This window comes from Dromaius novaehollandiae, chromosome 10 (assembly GCF_036370855.1).
Source record: "Dromaius novaehollandiae isolate bDroNov1 chromosome 10, bDroNov1.hap1, whole genome shotgun sequence".
NCBI classification, from domain to species: domain Eukaryota; kingdom Metazoa; phylum Chordata; class Aves; order Casuariiformes; family Dromaiidae; genus Dromaius; species Dromaius novaehollandiae.
Window position 1 is genome coordinate 1,958,386 of NC_088107.1, and position 17,665 is coordinate 1,976,050.

Genomic DNA, 17,665 nt, shown 5'->3' on the forward strand with positions numbered 1-17,665 from the left:
AATGGTTCATCAGTGGCATATGACTACCCATGCCTACATCATAGGAACACATGGGGTTACATACGCAACTAGATCTGAAAGCCGCCGAGTAAAATCACTCTCTCATCTATCCTAACTCATTTTATCTCTCAACAAGGTATCTGAAATACAGAGAAGCCACATAAATAGCAAAACACTAGCAAGAAAGCTACGCTTGAACCACATGTGGCCTTCTAATAATTCAAGAGAAGTTGATTTTTCAGACTCTGAAGAGCTTATTGTCTGTCAGAAAGCACAGTGGGGAATGCTAATTATAGGTATGACCTCTGTTTATACAGATTAACGTACACCAAAACCTAATTTATTCCTAACTGAACAGACACATTAAAAATGGAATTACTTATTTTATGCAACAATATGACACAGAATTCACATTTATATCAGATATTGAGCTAGACTGATTTTAAAGCACCAAAATACATTTATTAATACAGAAGAAGAATCAGCAGCTGGGTACAAAATCCTCACTCTCAGGTCCCTTGTCCAAAATCAGGTGAAAATGCTTGCAGTCAGAAGTCTGTCCTCTGTTTCAAAATCTTACTGTGTTGCTACTCAATCTAGTTCCCACTGAGAAGGAGTCAGGATCCTAGGTCAGTCAAGTTAATGAGACATTGATGACTTCTTTGGCTGCTATTCATGACACTAGAACCAAGATTGTTAAGAATCACACTGATTTCATTCCAAGTATCAGTGTAGCTTGGAAAGGAGAGCAGTGGGCAGCAGCAGTGCCAAACGCTGAATGCATATCCTGGGAAAGCCATCTAAAAAGAGGCATGGGGACAAAGAAAGAGAAAGCAGGAAGCTAAGTTTTTCATATCGCCCACAATGATTGGTTTCTGCTTCCCACTATGTAAAAACAAAAGAAGATGATGGAATAATAGGGGAGGAAGCTGACCTTCCTGCTTTTCTTCAGTATTCAAAGGAGGATAAAGACAACAGTCTCAAATGACACCAGCCAGCAGAGGCAGACAGAGAAGGTACCCATTATGCGAGGCTGAGAATCAGGACAAAACAGCTCCTGAACTCCCACTCCTACCTCTCCCCCTCGGCATCTAGGCCAGCCTGTCCTCCCACTTCCCAGTGCTGCCTACACCAGAAAAACTAACTGCCTTGTGCTACCTGCAGGCCCAAAAGACAAGCACGCATTGCTTAAGAACCCCTGAGTTAGCAGCGCTTAATCCCAGGACAAAACATTCGACCATGTGTTAGAAAGCTAATAATACATTCCCTGGGCAATATTTCCCTGGCCCACGTACAGCACAGACAGGGCCTATAGGAACGATTCTTCCAAAGTCACGCTGGCACACCGTAACGAGACGCACTAAGGAAGCTTGCTCAGTGCGAAGAGGCATATTTAATTTCCCAGCCCCACCAGCCTGGCACTCTGTCCCCCTCCCCTGCCACCCCATACTTCAAGCACTACATTTACCTTATAATCCAAATAAGGCTGAATTCAACTAACCCATTCACCCAAGAACCCCTGCCCTGCATGGAAGGAAACCGCTTGATGGAATCAAGATTTTATAGCCCAAGTTGCAGCCACACCTATGATTCAAAATATATTAAAACCATTGCCAGTAAACCGCAAAAAAGATACTGCATTTAACTTGGCTTTAGTCACAAGAACAACTAGAATTGAAAGAGCTGCCTAAGAAAACTTTGATAGAAAAAGTCATAACTTCCTATGAAAACGCTGACCAAGTGAAAAAACAGTAAGTGTGTAATGTCTCTGCAGTAAGCGTTGCACATGCAAACACTCCCTCAGCTTCCTTGCACCACGGTAAGCTGCCTCCCCTCCGGATTCCCACCCCACTCAGAGGGCAGGAGGGAGGATGCTGTTTCATTCACTGCTTCTTTTCATCTTTACTGACCAAACTATTGCCCCACCTCATTAACCGCACTCATCCAAATCCCACTCTGAATAGGAATTTGCATATATACAAGCCTTTTGTCGCTCATTAATGTCATCTGAATGACTCTCACATGTTCATGGATTTATCTTCTGCCTATCCCTCTTCACATATATGGGCCAACAGCATAAAAAAAAAAATTATTCAGGCTCTTGCAATAAGGGGATTCGTTTCCTAGGTTTCAGTCCAGCGTTTCAGAAGTCAAGTGTCCTCTCCCTTTTGTCTCTTGGTATGTTCACAAGAGAACACACAGCTTCTGCTTCCACTGGCTGAGGTAAGGATGCTGAAAGCATCAAACTACTTCCCAGCCTTGCCCAGCTTCTATACCAAAGCAAAGGACAGTCTACTATAGGGGAAAAAAACAGAGATACCCATACACCAATCATGCACAGGCCCAAGGAACAAAGTAGCCAATGCAGTTAATCACCTTTACTAAGCAAAGTGAATGTACTCTGAAACACAAAGGCACATTAAAAAAAAACAACATAAAAACCCTTTTCTAGTTAACTGAACATAGGAAACAAGTTTCAGTACATTGCTGCTTCCCCTTAGCGCAGCTTGGCACTACCTCCGAGTTCTAAATATGTTTAAAAACAACAGAATAGCATAGGTCTAGGGAAACTATGAAATCCAGTCTGCACACGCAGACTGGTTATTCTGAAAACATTAATAAACATCAAAAAAAAACAGGCCAAATATCCTTAACTTGCTGCTCAATTAAAGTTCTCCTGTTACCAATACATCTGAGCTGCTCAAAGATCAAGCAGTAGAGGAAGGTCACGGGCAGAGTTCTGCAGGGACCTGTGCCGGGACGTGTAGCTTTACCTGTTTGTTAATGACCTCAAAAAGGACTCAAGCAGCGGAGTGACAAAGTTTGCTGACGATATGACAAAGTTGTAAGGACCAGGGCAGGCTGAAGAATTGCAGAAGGACCTCATCACACTGAGTGACAGAGCAATTCGATATACATAAATGTAAAGTGATGCCTGTGGGCAAAGACAGACCTAGCTTCACATACAAAACGATGGGCTCTGGAACAACCTTTACCACTCCAGAGTAAGCTCTTGGCCGAAGATAAACAGACACATGAAAACAGCAGCTCAGGAGCAGTCAAACACACAAATCGGTGTTAGAAATTAAAGGTAAAGGAACAGAAAACAAATGAGAAATCATTGTATGCTGTATAAATCCTTGGCTCACACAGATCTGGAAGAATGGGTGATTTTGGTCATCTCATCTTACAAAGAGATGCATGAGAGAGAGAGGTTCGCAGAAGGATGACAGAAATGCAGCATGACTGCCCTATTAAACAACGGCAAAGGCTAGGACTCTTCAGCCTAGAAGATGGAGAATTTGGGGAGGGATAAAACAGCAATCTATAAAACCATGAATAGCATAAAGAGAGCAGATAGGGATCAACTGTTCATTGTTTCTTCTCGCAAAAATACAGCGATCATCATATGAAGCTGGTAGGAGTCAGCCAGGTTTAAAACAAAACAAGGAGGGTCCTCATGAAGCAAACAGCAGAACAACAGAAATCCCTAAGAAAATATTGTGAACAAAAGAAGTTTATATAGGCTCAAGTGGACTCTGGATAAGCGCTCGGAAAAGAGATTTATTATGGTTTATCTGGCTAGTAGCCCCTATCAGGTTCAGGGGACCTTTCAGGGGACCGAGCTGAAAATAGCTGGAAACTGGGAGAGTATTGCAAGGAGGTGGTAGTATTTCTCATGCTTGTCCTGTTTTTACTCCCCCCTGTGCACTTACTTCTGCGAGCTGTTGGAGACAATACTGGGCTAATGCACTCTTGGCCTGAACCAGTATAGCTACTCTTGTATTCTTAAGCTTCACTTCATAGTACCTATTGTTTATTTTTTTTGCCATTTCCTCAAAAACCCAAGTGATTTTGTCAAGAGCACTCATAAAAGCACTGCTTCTCAACGGAGAGTGTCAAATTTTAACAACAAAGAGGTAAAACTGAAAATTAAAACCCAAATGAAAAAAATGGGTGTGCACCCTTTGGAAAAATATTATCTAAAATACTTATAATTCAAACTGAAAACAGTTCTAATATTAGATTTAAAAAATTTGAAGTCCTGCCATCAAGTGGCCTCAACAGATTCATTGATGAGATACTGCTAAATCAACATGAGACCTGAAAAAAGAACAGTTTTGTTTCTGTATCACTGCTGAAGTTTCTACTATTCTGAATTTGGTGCAATATATTTACAGGTGCACGAGTAACTCCACAGACAGCTTGAGCAGAGCTGTCTCTTAACAGTTTTCAATACACTGAAAATCTACACAAATACTTGGACTGTTTTGAAGATTCTTATTTTGCACCAGGGAAATGAGATACAACATCTGCACAAAAGTGAGATCATTTTGTCAAGGGAGTCTCAAGAAACAGTATTAGGAATGAATCTATTTGAAAACATTCTCATCTGCACAGCTTTTTACAATGTGCTCTTGTGTCTCAGATTATGAGAGTATTGCCCCTACTGGATTTGGCCTCTGTATTAAAGAAAAAAAAAAAGGGAGAGAGAGCGTGCATAAGAGTGCGTGAGAGCTGCACCTACACTAAATTGCCAAGCAAAACCAGGTTCACTACTTCTGTTTCCATCCTACATTCTATTTTGCACGCTAATTAATTATGTTTTCTGTTGAAAAGCTGAACAGAGTGGCCTTGTCAAGTCCAGATCCCAGCAAAGAAGGCAGGAAGAACATCTTGCAGAAGATTATAAATGAGAGTAAGCAAGAAACTGCAGCTCTGAATGCTTCTTGACTGATTGTCCCACCTTAAGGAACAGTAAGTTTCTTCATGTGGCTGGACAGTGAAACTAAGCTATCTACTTACACAGCAAACGGGCTGGGATGCTATTCTTTCTCTGAGATACCTTCTCAGGAGGAAGCTATCCTGTGTCACGTGCCAGAGAACAAGGCTGGAGGAAGCCTGCTACACTCAGACCACAAATGCGTAGAAGGACCAAGACTGGACCGGAAAACTGGAGTGAATCTCAGACTATCACTTACTTTGCAAGGATACAAACAGCTGATTTTAAACCCAGAAGCAACTAGGGATAAATTCTTTTTTGCTATACTCTGTCTTTTTGCTCAGCTGCCAAACTGATCCCCTTTGTGAGCCTCTTTAAGATCAGAGCAACAACATCAAGCAACTGCACTTCGACGAGGGCCTTGGGTGAAGCTTGGTGGACCCAACACATCCTATTTCAACCACACCCCATGAAAGTGTTGCAGATGACAAATACAATCAGAATCGACCCTTTGAATCTCACAGCTGCTAAAAATGAGTTATACAGCACAGGAAGGTAAGGCCACAGTGCTGGCCAGAGCTTGAATATGTGCCTTGTGGCAGAACCATCCTGATACAACCCTTCATGTACAATTCTGGTCTAGCTAGAGCATTCTGGAATTTTGTTCTTAGCGATCTCTTTAGAAGAGAATTTATTTCTTCTCCTAGCATAAGCCTAGCCTAACAATTTAGAAAATGAGTCCTCTAATCTCAGCTCTGCCCAAAGATTATGACTCAATTTATGCCCAATGTGGATTTCTGGGAACATTCATCATGTACATTTGCACACTCAAAAAGGCTGTGGCCACCAAAGGAGCACTAGTGAGGCTGAGCTCAGTTTTCAGGCTGCTTTACAAGCATACATTTAACGGTGGGGAGAGGAAGAGGAGGGGAGCTTGGTATACTAATACTCAAAAGAGAGAAATACTAAGGAAGCCCCTAGTGAAGAGAAGCCTGGGTACTTCCTGTCATCCCATTCTCATCTCCCCTTAGAAGGCAAGCTGCTTTTGCAGCCTAACTCTTTGAAGCAAAGCTTACCTCTTTCAGTAGTATTAGTGGACAGTCTCAGGGTTTAGCTTTTCACTTTTCTGAGGTCGCTGAAGAATTCATAATACATCTCGACTAGGTTGTACAGTCTCCAACCCTGGAGGTTTTCAAGACCAGACTGAAAAAAAGCCCTGAATAACCAGGTCTGACCTCATAGCTGACTGTGCTTTGAGCAGGAGGTTGGACTAGAGACTTCCTGAGGTCCTGTCGAGCCAAAACTATTCTATGATCTATGATCAGGCTCCAGGGAGCAACTAGGTGTCAAACTGAACAAAGCACCAAGAAAAGCTAGAGGGAGAGGCCTATTAAACTCTTGGTAAGAAGAATTTGGCATGACAGATCAGATCTCTGCTGCAAACCAGAAAATAGCATTCCAAATATATACTATGAACATGCAAGACATGGGGAAGAAAGTAACAGAGGGAGAGGGATACTTCACAGCTTACTATTCTGCAAAATCTGTTGGCCATGTATCAGCCCCACGGCAAGGCAGAGAGAGAAAGTCTCCTTTTCCCTTACTCCCCCTTCCAGTCAGATAGACCAGTAAGATGGAAACTGGCAACAAAAACACTACCTACAGCCTGTGCAGCTCAGGCAGAAGCCAAGAGGAGGCAGAGCTACTCATACATAGTTATCAGCACATACCCAGGAAGCTCACTACCATTTCCCAAACAAAATAAGGGAAATTCACTACAGAGCAACCTCCAATGAGGCACATAAGGTGACAAACTCCATCTTTCAGGCTCCCATACTAAACAAACTTTAGCATATCCATAGAATCTTTGCTCTGCCACAGAGCCTAGGACCCTAGCCTTATCATGAAAAGGCTTTAAAATCTTTCTTTTCCTGCTCCATAAATTATCATGCCACTTCCTGTAAAAAACTCCTATACATCATCTCCTAGAGACATAACGGTCAAGCTTAGGTAGCCTTTGGGCTAGTTATATAATAGCTTTTCACTTCTTCCTTCCATGTATTCTAGACAAACCCCATAATACTCACCACCTGTTAATTCTCACTCTGCCCTGGTCTTGGAACTTCATGCTTGTTTACGGAGCACTCTGGTGTCCCTCCAGTATACGTCAAGAGACGGGATATGTCGGCAGAGACATGGCAGTACATCTATAGCCATCCCTAATCCCAGCAGCAGAACGAGACTAAGCAAATTGCTAAGAAACTCCTGGATCAATAAAACTGCATCTGATACAGGAATACCAGCAAAAGAATAAGAGAAATAACAATAGAAAGGTCTCTACCACAGCACACAGAGAACAATATAATGTCACCTACACTCTAGTTTGATTCTCATTCCTACTGACAATTTGGAAGATCAGAGCAAGGCTGCACAAGTTAACATGCCCCCTCCCATGCATCCTCAGCTCCCTATAGTTTCATTTTCAAAGGTTTAACCTCTTCCGCTTTTTGTCATAGCCCCAAAGCTACAGTGCTAATTTACTTTGAATTAGCCAAGTTCTGTAGCAATTAGTGTAGGTGTTAAAAGAGGGCTTTGATAGCATTGAGTAAAATTACAGAAGTAAACACCCCCTTGCAAGCTACCAAAGCATCCTTGGCTCTCCTCACCTCCCCATACTTTAACTAGCAAGAGACTCTACTTTTAAGAAAGGCATTTATTTTCACGAACAGATTCCATCTAAGGTACAACGTGCAATTTTTGCATCATAAAATTGAATCATCTTCATTTAAAACAAACAAACCAACATTCCTAGTATTTACTGGTCCATACAGAGCTGGAATGGTGACAAAGCAATAAGGTAGTCAGTTTGATGAAAAAGAGCTTGATCAAGAGGACTCCAAAATTCAGCTGCTCAAGCGTGTGTCACATCAGTCACCCAAACAACTCATTTTTCCACTTCTCCCCTCAAGCACAGGGCAAACATTTCTCTGTGATTCTTGAGGCACATTTGTGCATCAGCCAGAGGTGAAGTTCCGATTTACAGAGAACAGCATTAGCTGAGGCATCGGGACTGCGAAAGGCACACAAAGTATGTATTGACAACTTTTTGACATAAAACCATGTTTACATTCATCACTGAACTTGGGACTTTCCCAAGACTTTTATTCCTTTCTATTCAGGGCAATAAAGTGAAGTTTTCCATTAGGGGGGCACCTGTAACATCTTTAATTGAAGTAAAAGTTTCTAAAGTGGAAGCACAGCACCAAAAATAGAGAGACATTTCTGAGACAACTTATGTTTGTAGGCAAAATTCTTTCCTTATGGAGCCAAAAGGCCAAACAAATACCACAAAGTAAAAGGAAAGCGGCAAGAGATCCCACTCATCCTCTGGGCCTGAGTCACAAATCCACTGGGACACTGGGTGACATCAAGGCCCTATAAAATAACCCTTTTAAAAACCTGATTCATAGCAAGAAAGGTACAATTACCCCAAATCCAATATTTTCAGCAAAGACCAACGAGCAAAATGTCAATGGAGTTCTGCAGCTGATTAACCCTGGGGTTCAGCTACAAACTCACCCATAAGCATTGCTACAATCAGCAGGGATTACAAGAGATTCTTAAGAGAAACACAGAGAATAGCCACTCAGAGGCATGGAGAGGGCCGGGGGTATCTCAGAACAATTACAGGGAGCACTTAAGCCTCAAGTGTTTAGAAGTTCTGTCTTGTTTTTCACCATAATGGCACTACAGAGAAAAACGATCAGATGCTGAGTTCCACAAGAACAGATTACAGGAACTAAAACCCACCATGCCAAACATATTAATGACAAGTTTGCATTTATCTTTGTGCTGCTCTATATAAATGCAGGTCAGAGCATAAACCAAGCTGATCAACTACAACGCTATAAATAACCTCAGTATCTGAAGATATCTTAAATGTCTACCCCCTGCTTCAAGCAACACTTAACTGTTTCTCTTACACATCTGATCCATAACCATTTTTAATCAATGGCCAAGCAGTCCTGAATGTCTCCCCTCTCTAGGGTGATTTTTTTTTTTGGTCTTGTTCCTAAAGAATAAAGCTAAATAAGACACATCTCCTACCTATTCATTTCTTAGCATCTAAGCTTTTTAGCAGGCATTTATACATACCCTTGTAACAATAGAGAAATAGACTGGAAACCCATGAAAAATAACTGCTACAAAGAACTCGTTCTTACATCTTTCCTCCTTCTCACAAGTGGCCATGAACAAGAATGCCACTTGCACAGGCCTACAAATACTTCCAGGACAGTCCCTAATGTTCGTGAAGGGTATATACTCAAACTGCACTGACACTATATTTATGTGTACACAATACGCAATCTGTTCTTTATTGGCAATAAAGAAGTGTTATGGATTGGGACTTTGACAGTTAAACAGTGATGCACAGCTGCCAATTTTATTCATCTGATCTCTGCAATTCCAGTGTTGAAGACTAAAAGCTCAAAGAAAGATAGTCCAAAATACAGTTTAAAATACTATTATCTTGACACGCACCAAATTACAGACATGAAAATAATGGAATCCATAGACTTGGACGACAATGAAAAATGGATCATATTGACTTTAATCACAGAAAGCGCAGCAACTTATAAAAGGATTAAGTAAAAATAGCTCATAATACAGAAGAGTAAAAATTCTAATTGAACACTGAAATAGGTAGCTTATGCTCATTAGCATTGACGATGCAATTTAACACAACTGCATTTCCATACCAGAGATCCATTTGTCACTATTATCACCACCACCTGAAAGCTGTGCTACTAGAGTCTCCCCCCAAAAAAACAGCTTCCCTGCATTTAGGGAACGGGCATTTCCCAACTGAATTTTTTTATGGTTTGTTTTCATCATCATTGTGTGGAAATGCTATTATGCATTTTCATTCAAACTCTTGGTTCACTTTTTTTTTTCTTTTTTTTTAAGTATAAATTGTGTCTAACAAGGAACACACCAGGGATCTCCTCAATCCCCAAAGGCACTTTCTTAAAAGGAGAGAGAACAAAGGAGAAAACCTCCCAGCATGTGCTTTCCAAACCAGCTTCTTAGGACAGTATCAGGAATGACAATACTAGAACATAAGCTTTTCTTTCTTATTCTTTGATCCATGTATAATTGAATTGATTATTGCAAACTGTGTAATGATTTCCAAAAGACTTGAGTAGAAGGCAAAGATCACAACAATCTAATAACCAATTTAAAGAGATGTAAGAAATATTGAAGGAAAGATTTAATCACTCAAGTATACTACTTCCAATTAGAAAGAGCTTTAAATAGCTTACCTTGAGATAAATTAGAGTCTGCATGCAATTATACAGGAATAGTAATTAAGATAAGGAAAATTCACATATGCCTTAGCCTACAGAGTTAGGGAAGTAATCCACAGAATAAGATTTTTAAGTTACTTTGTTTTACCAATAGAAATAAAAACATCCTAGTTCAATTTATCCCAAATTTTGAGAGTACCAAAGAATCCAGTAACCCTACGAGTCTAGGATTGCCAAAGTATGTTTCAACTTATCTGAATTTTTTCCCCTCAATAGCACACAAATACTTAAATGAGGCAGAAGACCAAAATAACTCTTGATCGCAGTAAGAAACTACTTCATAAGAAACTCTGATTCATGATTTATAATTCTGTGAAAAATTATGGCAAAAAAGAATGACTACCAGTTTTCTTGGGGGAACAAGGTCTAATTTTACTCTGTGTGTTTGGCAATGCTATGTGTCAAATCACCTTCCCCATTTTCCCTGTTAATCCTGTGGGTCCTTCACACAGAAAGACAAGAAAGTTTTAGAGACAGAAAAACATGACCAAAATTCTCTGCCAAACTTTTTCTTGCAAAGGCAAGTGAATTACCTACCACACAACTATTTGATTTGATTTTAGTTTTTACAAGTCACTAGATCTGAAAGCAATGCCACTTGTTAATTAATCAGAGGAGAGATGTAAAAAGATTTTACCTAAAAATTAGAATAATGAAAGGAATTCACTGCTTATTTTTCAAATAACAGTATCTGAGTCACAAACTCTCCCTCAGTTAAGTCTCCTTTCAACTTTCAAAAAAAGTATGAATGTAAAAGTATGTTTTCTTGGGATGTATTCCTACTTAAAAATACCCACTGCACCCAACTACAATATAACACCTTTGCATTAGCCACATTTTTCCAAGAATTACTCACTTCACCCAATACTTAATAATTGAGTTGTACTACTCCTGGAAAACCCAAGGTGTGACACAGCTAAAACGCTAGGCAGAAATGTCACCCTTTCTCTTCTCTCCCCCTCCTTCCCAACAGAGACACACATACCCCTTTTTCTTTGCATGGTCTAGAAAGAAAAAAAAATGTATTCAAGCCTCCTATATTGAAGGCTTCAAAGTATCAATTTATGAAGTAACTATTTTTTTTTCCTTAAGTTACATTGCCGAGCCCTCCTAGCTGCCACAAAACCTCCTCTGCACAGAGGCAGAGAATGCAGCAGTACCATCCTATCATCCCAGCCCGCAGGTACTGCCAGCTTCCCCTAGCAGCAAAGTGAAATTGAAAATAGTCGGTTTGACATTTACCCTTCAGCTCCCCAAGGCAGCAACAGTACTTAAAAGAAGAAGGGGGAAAAAAAAAAAAGAAACATAATTTCTCTCTACTGGTTCTCCAGAAAGAAAAGCAAGCTTTAAGAGGAGATCAATAAAAAAAAAAGTCAGGGTGACAAGTGGACACAAATATACTTCTATACAAACTCTGACTGTAAAGCTGCAGAGAAAAGCCAGGAAAGGCCTCTACCCTGCGCGTGCACAGCAAAGCGGCACTCCAACACATGTGTACGTACACAGAGCCCGGAGGCTCTGCAGCGAAGAGGAGGAGAGGCTTCAGATTTCAAAGCTCCAAAGATCAATAAATTGTCAGTTTTAATAGTAAAGTCGCACCTTTTAGCACTGTCCTTTGACCACCATAGTGCCACCTTAACACACATTGGAAAAAGAAAACTTTATTCCCTAGCTCTTGCCTCTTTTCACTCCATATGAGTCAATTATGCTTATATATATACACATCACATATTTTCAAGCCAGCTACTGTGCACCCAAAATCCTAGAGTCAGTTACCAAAATACACTATTCCATTTACCATGCCGAGAAGAACAAGAGTTTAGCACTGGAACCAAATCTCAACCTTTTATCTTATTATGCAGGAAGCATAATACAAAAAAAGGCTTGGGGGCAACACCGCTCAGGCAATACCCCAAGCAAGATACCCTGAAAAACAAAGGGTGGGGGAGGATTTAAAAACCTATTTGTCCTGACCTGGCAGACACAGACCCCAAAGAGTCTGAACACGCACAAAACACCAGAACTTCTTTACATCCCGACAGCACCACGAGCATCTAAAGACAAATGCACACGAAACACTTGATATGCAGGAAAAAAAAACCAAAACCCACATAAATGCTAGGGAAAGACAAAGGATTTCCCTAGACATGCTTCACATGTTTTATATTCTATGTACTTCTGAGCTATATGTTTTCCACTGTATTAATTTTAATGCACGAAACAGCAGTCCTCCTGACGAACACCGACCCTATGACAATTAACTTCTCAAACTTTCAAATACGTGATAGCATGCAAGGAAGAGCTGGCACCTTCTCCCCCTCACCTTGCCAACATAAAGAGATGGAAAAGGGGATTTTTTTTCTGATTTTGGGGGTTTTTTTGCATTCGTGGGCTCCCTCCCACCTTCTCCCATCGCTGCTATCGCCCCAAACGCCTCCGCCCCGGGCCGGCTCCCAGCGAACCGCCGCCGCAGCCCCGCGGGAGAGCCCACCGCGAGCTTCACACGTCTGGGGAGAAAAAACTTCACTCCGGGGTGTCTCGGAGCACGGGGTTTGGGTCTGGGGTGGGTTTTTTGGACGGGCTCCGCAGGGTGACAGCGGAGCCCGCACGGAGGCCCCCGGCGGGGGCTGCCTCCCCCCGGCGGCCGCCTGTCAGCGCCGCGGCCGGGACCAGCCCGCTCCCGGCGGCTCCTCTCGGGGCCCCCCCGGGAACTTGGCGGGGACGGAGCGGCGGCCTCGCCCGCCCCGGGCGGGGGGAGCCGGTAACGGCCACCGCCGCCCTCACCCCCGCGCCGCGCCGGGCGCTGAGGGGAGCCCTCGCCGCCACCCCCCCCCTGCGGCCGGCCGGGGCAGCGCCGCCACCGCCGCGCCGGCGGCTCCGCGGAACCGGGGGAGGAGGCGGGGGGGCTCTGCCCGGCGGAGGGAAGGGGAGGACAGCTCCGCTCCGCTCCGCTCCGCTCCCCGCCCCGTCCCGCAGCCCCCGCTGCCGGCGGGGAGCCGCCGCGGCGAGGCAAGGTGGCGGAGCGCCGCGCCGCGCCTCCGCCGGCCGCGCAGCGGAGGGCGGGGGGAGAGGGGCGGGGGGCGCCGCGGGCCCCGCGGCCCCCAGCGCGGCGGCGAGGGGCGTCGCGGAGGGAATTGGAGCTGCGCTGTACCTTTAGTTCCGCACTGTCCGCCATCTTGCAACTCCGGGCGCAGGCGCAGTGAACCCCGCCGGGACGCCGCCTCCCCCCGCCGCCCCCCCCGCCGGCACGCCGCGCGCAGCGTTTGAATCGCGGCGCCATTTTGTCCCTCCCCTGAGCGCCGCCGGGCGGGGGGCGGCCGCCGGGGAGCCCCCGCGGACCCGCTGCTCCTGCCCGCCCGCCGCTGTACTCCCTCCTCAGCCCGGCTGGGTCCCGCCGCTCCCTCCCTGAGGGGAACGGGAAGGAGGCGGCGGCGGGGCCGGGCCGTTAGCGGCGTCCCGTTGCCGCCGGCTCTCTCCGGGGGTTGCCGGGCCCTCTGGAAGAGAAGGGAAGAGGTCGCTACGCATTCCTCTAGTCATAAGTTGATTAAAATAGGAATTTGCCACTCCGCTTCCTGCTGCTTAATGAGGTACCGCCGCAGGGCGCCCCGTCCCCCGCGCCGAGGGGCCCCAAAACGGCCGGGTCGGTGCCAGGCGCCTCCCTCCCACCCCCCTCCCTTCTGTGAGCGGCATCGCAAAAGGGGAAAATGATCTTTTTTATTTTTCCTGAACTCCTGCAAAGGCAATTCAATGCATCAATAAAATACCCTGCCTGTGTTTTTTGTTTTCTTTTTTCTCCCCTCTCTCGCAAAAGGCAAGAAATACGGCCTAGGTGCTGTGTTTTTATGAGGGCCTACAGAACCAGAGCAGAGCTGCTAGACCTAAAATTGCCCATAGCATTTTCTGAGTACAAGCTGGGTTCCTTTAACAGCAGGCGGGATCATGTGCAGGGAAAAATACATACCAAAAATGCTATGTGATAAGATTACTGTTTTGGTTGTGAAGTCAGCTTAAATACTACCATTTAAGTCATGCACCTTAGCTTGATTCGGCTTCCTTGTACCTGTGTATTATTCTATAATTACAGATTGCCATGACAGTTTTTCCAGTTGTCCTTTCCCTTAAGGAAGGTCAGCATTGTATGTCCTTTTAAGTGAGTGAGAGATAAAAAATTTGTCTTTTTTTCATGAGCCTTCCGTGGAATTCATCATCATACTCTCAGAAATGTTTGTAAAGCACTTAACATTATCTGTACTGCAAGATAAAATAGCATTAATATCTCCACTCTACAAATTAAAGAAAGCATGCTTGAGGCCGCACTGGGAATCAGTGGTAAAGAGATTACCACTCACGATTATTACTGAATTACAATTTATATCTGCCATCTGACCTGAATAGTTCGCCACAATTTAAAATTAGGTAGTTTCCATTGAGAAAAAAATGTGGCAGTGGTATCTAATGTATTTCTAGTAAGCAGCTTTTTGATACCAGCCCATTTATCGGTAAGAACATGTACGAGGTCCTGCTTCTCTGAACGAAACAGCCCACATCTCCTTCCGAACAGCGTTCCATTCAGCAGCATTCCTCCACTGTGTCTTTGGGCCAGATTGACAGAAAAACCCGGGTGTGCCTTTCGACTCCTCTCTGGTACCCCTCTTTCTTCTCCAGGTCATGGAAACATCCCATTTCTATTGCAGACGTACATGCCACGTATCCGCCGTTCCCTTTGATTTCTGTTACAGTTCTGAACGCTCAGCCTCCGCATATCAAATCAAGCACTCAGAAAATGAACAATTAGGAAAGACTGATAAGTAATATTAAGACACTCTGGCTTAATACTGCATGTAATGAAGAGTTATCACTGTGCCTGAAACACTGTTTGAGGAGGGGGACAGGGCTGTAGGCAAGATATCTAAAAAAACCAGTCAGATGACTACCCAGTCCACCCACATGTGCCATAATTAGCTGATCTATTTCAGTGGTCTGAACCAGCCCAGTTTAGAATACTTTATTTTGAATGATAAAATGTTTAATAACCATGATCTGATATGATCTGTTAGTTTGTTTCTAGTAATTTAAAGAACTTGGCAAAAAGATCTAAAATCAGATTAATGCATATCCTTTTATTTCAATGCCTTTTCTTTTTTTCCTGAAAGAGGCTTGCTGCACAGCAGGTTTTTTTGCTTCTTCACTTCCTACCAAATTCAGTGGGATCAGACATGTGCTTAAGTGCTTTGCTAAATCATGACATAACACTATCAAACCTGACACACAGCCATAAACCACAGCATCCCCTTTCAAAACTTGCTTTAAATAAAGCAGGCTGAGACTGTCTTCAGATACCTTAAAATAAGGAAGCAAACTAAATGAGAGGGTACAGAATATTGAGTTCAAAGTGGTTCTCCCTTAATACTGTAAATATATAAAAGGTTGAGTTGTTTATAAAATTAATCTCATGTTGCTATTTTACTAATATGAGTTAATAAACCAAGAACTTAACAAACCTGTAAGGACTATTGTAGCAATGACAAAAATAAATTGCAGCAAAGACTTTATCCTGCACAATGAAAATTTTTCAGTATACAATGTGAAATTAAAGCACAACCCTTTGCAAGAAGGCATGCAGCTGAAGCATTAACATAACAAATCACTACTTACAACAGTGTATTCAGATTTGACACATTTTTTGTCTATGTGTACTTTTGCAGACAAAGCTAATACAGGCCCTTTATTTTTCAGTTTGGACTTCTGATAGTCACTCCTTTTTTAATGCAATATATACTTAACTATGAAGCAGGACCTTAATGTGAAAAACAATCTGAGCTTCTATTTTTAGATAATTATTTACATGTAATTAAATTTTGCTCCTCTCTGCTCCTCAGACTTAGATGATGGTTTCTTTGGCAAGAAAAGACTGTCAACACACAGTAATTTTCAAAGCTGCTCTCAGTTGCTCCAGCTCTGCTACAATTCTGTCCATGATAGCAACACTCAGACCTCTTTGGCAGGATCCTCTCTTCATTTCAAAAAGACTCACCTCTCCAGTAGTGCCACGAGCCTGTAACTGGAGCAGGTAAGAGCACCTCCAAAATAGCCTTCCAGTTGTCAGTCTTCTCTATTTTTCTGAGCTAAAAATACAATACTTTTTTCCCTTTTAACCTTTTGCAGAGGGGCAGGGGGAAGGGAAAGAGAAATAAAAATAAAGATCAGGGATTTTCCTAAAGCATTCAAGTTTATGATATTTTTGATTCTCAGTTTTCAAAGGTTTATTTCCCCTTTTTGCCAGATTGCAATAAAATAAATGACTTCCAGAATCTACCTTCCACCCTGATTTCTTCTGTAACCATCCCAAAAATTTACCATGTCACATAACTCATTTTCTGAAAACTATGTTCAGACACAATAACATTTTTTAATACAGATATGCAGTTTTCATACTGACATGTTGTTTTCATTAGTTTGAGCTTCTAAGACTTTCTCCTCTTTTTTCTAGTAGTCCAAACTTACTCTCTGCTTAAAAGCAAGCAGGGGGCAGGGCATTTTTGGACCTGAAGATAAATAAAAGTTATTTTAAAAACTCATTCTCTCTCAGTGAATCTATTTCATGTTAGAAAAACATGACCAAACTGTTAAAAACATCTATATTCTTGAGATTGTTGGCGGCATACAAAACATTTAGATGTGTCACTGAAATAGCTTTTTCCGGAACATTTTAGTGAAAATTACTTGGATGCATAGGAAGAAAATGGAGCAGCTAATATGTCAGATAGACTAAGTCCATTCAATTCTTTATATGCAATATATGTGGAATTGCTCAATATGATATATAGTAAGCTTAACAATGTAGGATAACACTGAAACCAGGCTAGTATATATAGCTCCCCCTAAATTCACTTTCAAGTGCAACATTATATTATATTACCATCAGCTCTCAGATTGGGCCCAGAACAAAGCCTGCTACATATTTAGAAAAGCAATATTCATTGCATCTTTGCTGCCTGTGTTATTAAAATTTACAGCAAGTGAGTTTATCAAAAAAAAAATCCCAAATTAGGAAAAGATACTGGACCATATTGTTAATGCCACCTCTTTTATATCCTTAGATCTCTTGGTATAACAATGTTATTGCACTATGGAAAGTACATGCAAATGAGTTACTATAATCTTTAATTACATATGCAGTGTTACATTTGCATATTTCCTGGGTTTTGTGTTCCTAAACATCAACTTGTCTTATTCCTGAGTACATATGGGTTGCAGTTTATAACACCAAGCACTCAAAACCTGTCTGGGTCACGATACAAACCCGTTCCTTCCCTATTGCAATTCTGATAAATCTCTTAAAATGTTAATTGGACTCTCTGATATTTGAATGCCCTGTATATTGTATTTCCTGCCTGGAATTACGCGTTCCAAGTCAAGTTCAGCTCCCTGTGTACTTTACTGCTAGACAAAGAGTCGCAGCTGCAGGACAATAGTAATAGGAACAACAGTTAGCCCATTCTTCAGAACTATTTGCTTAGCCTTTTCCACCCTAATGTCAATGGATGATATGTGCTTGCTCATATTACTCTGT

The 17,665-nt window shown here is 42.4% G+C and overlaps 1 protein-coding gene across 2 annotated transcripts in view; it reads right to left on the reverse strand.

Annotated features, from left to right (window-relative positions):
* The window catches only part of PIAS1 (protein inhibitor of activated STAT 1), a 63,172-nt gene extending 49,842 nt beyond the window's left edge, over positions 1–13,330 (reverse strand). For both annotated transcript variants that reach the window (XM_064517848.1, XM_026110716.2), the window contains exon 1: positions 13,244–13,330. In XM_064517848.1, the coding sequence (XP_064373918.1) occupies positions 13,244–13,267 (24 nt within the window). In that variant the 5' untranslated portion in view covers positions 13,268–13,330. The remainder of the gene's footprint in view (positions 1–13,243) is intronic.
* Between the last annotated feature and the right edge of the window lie 4,335 nt (positions 13,331–17,665).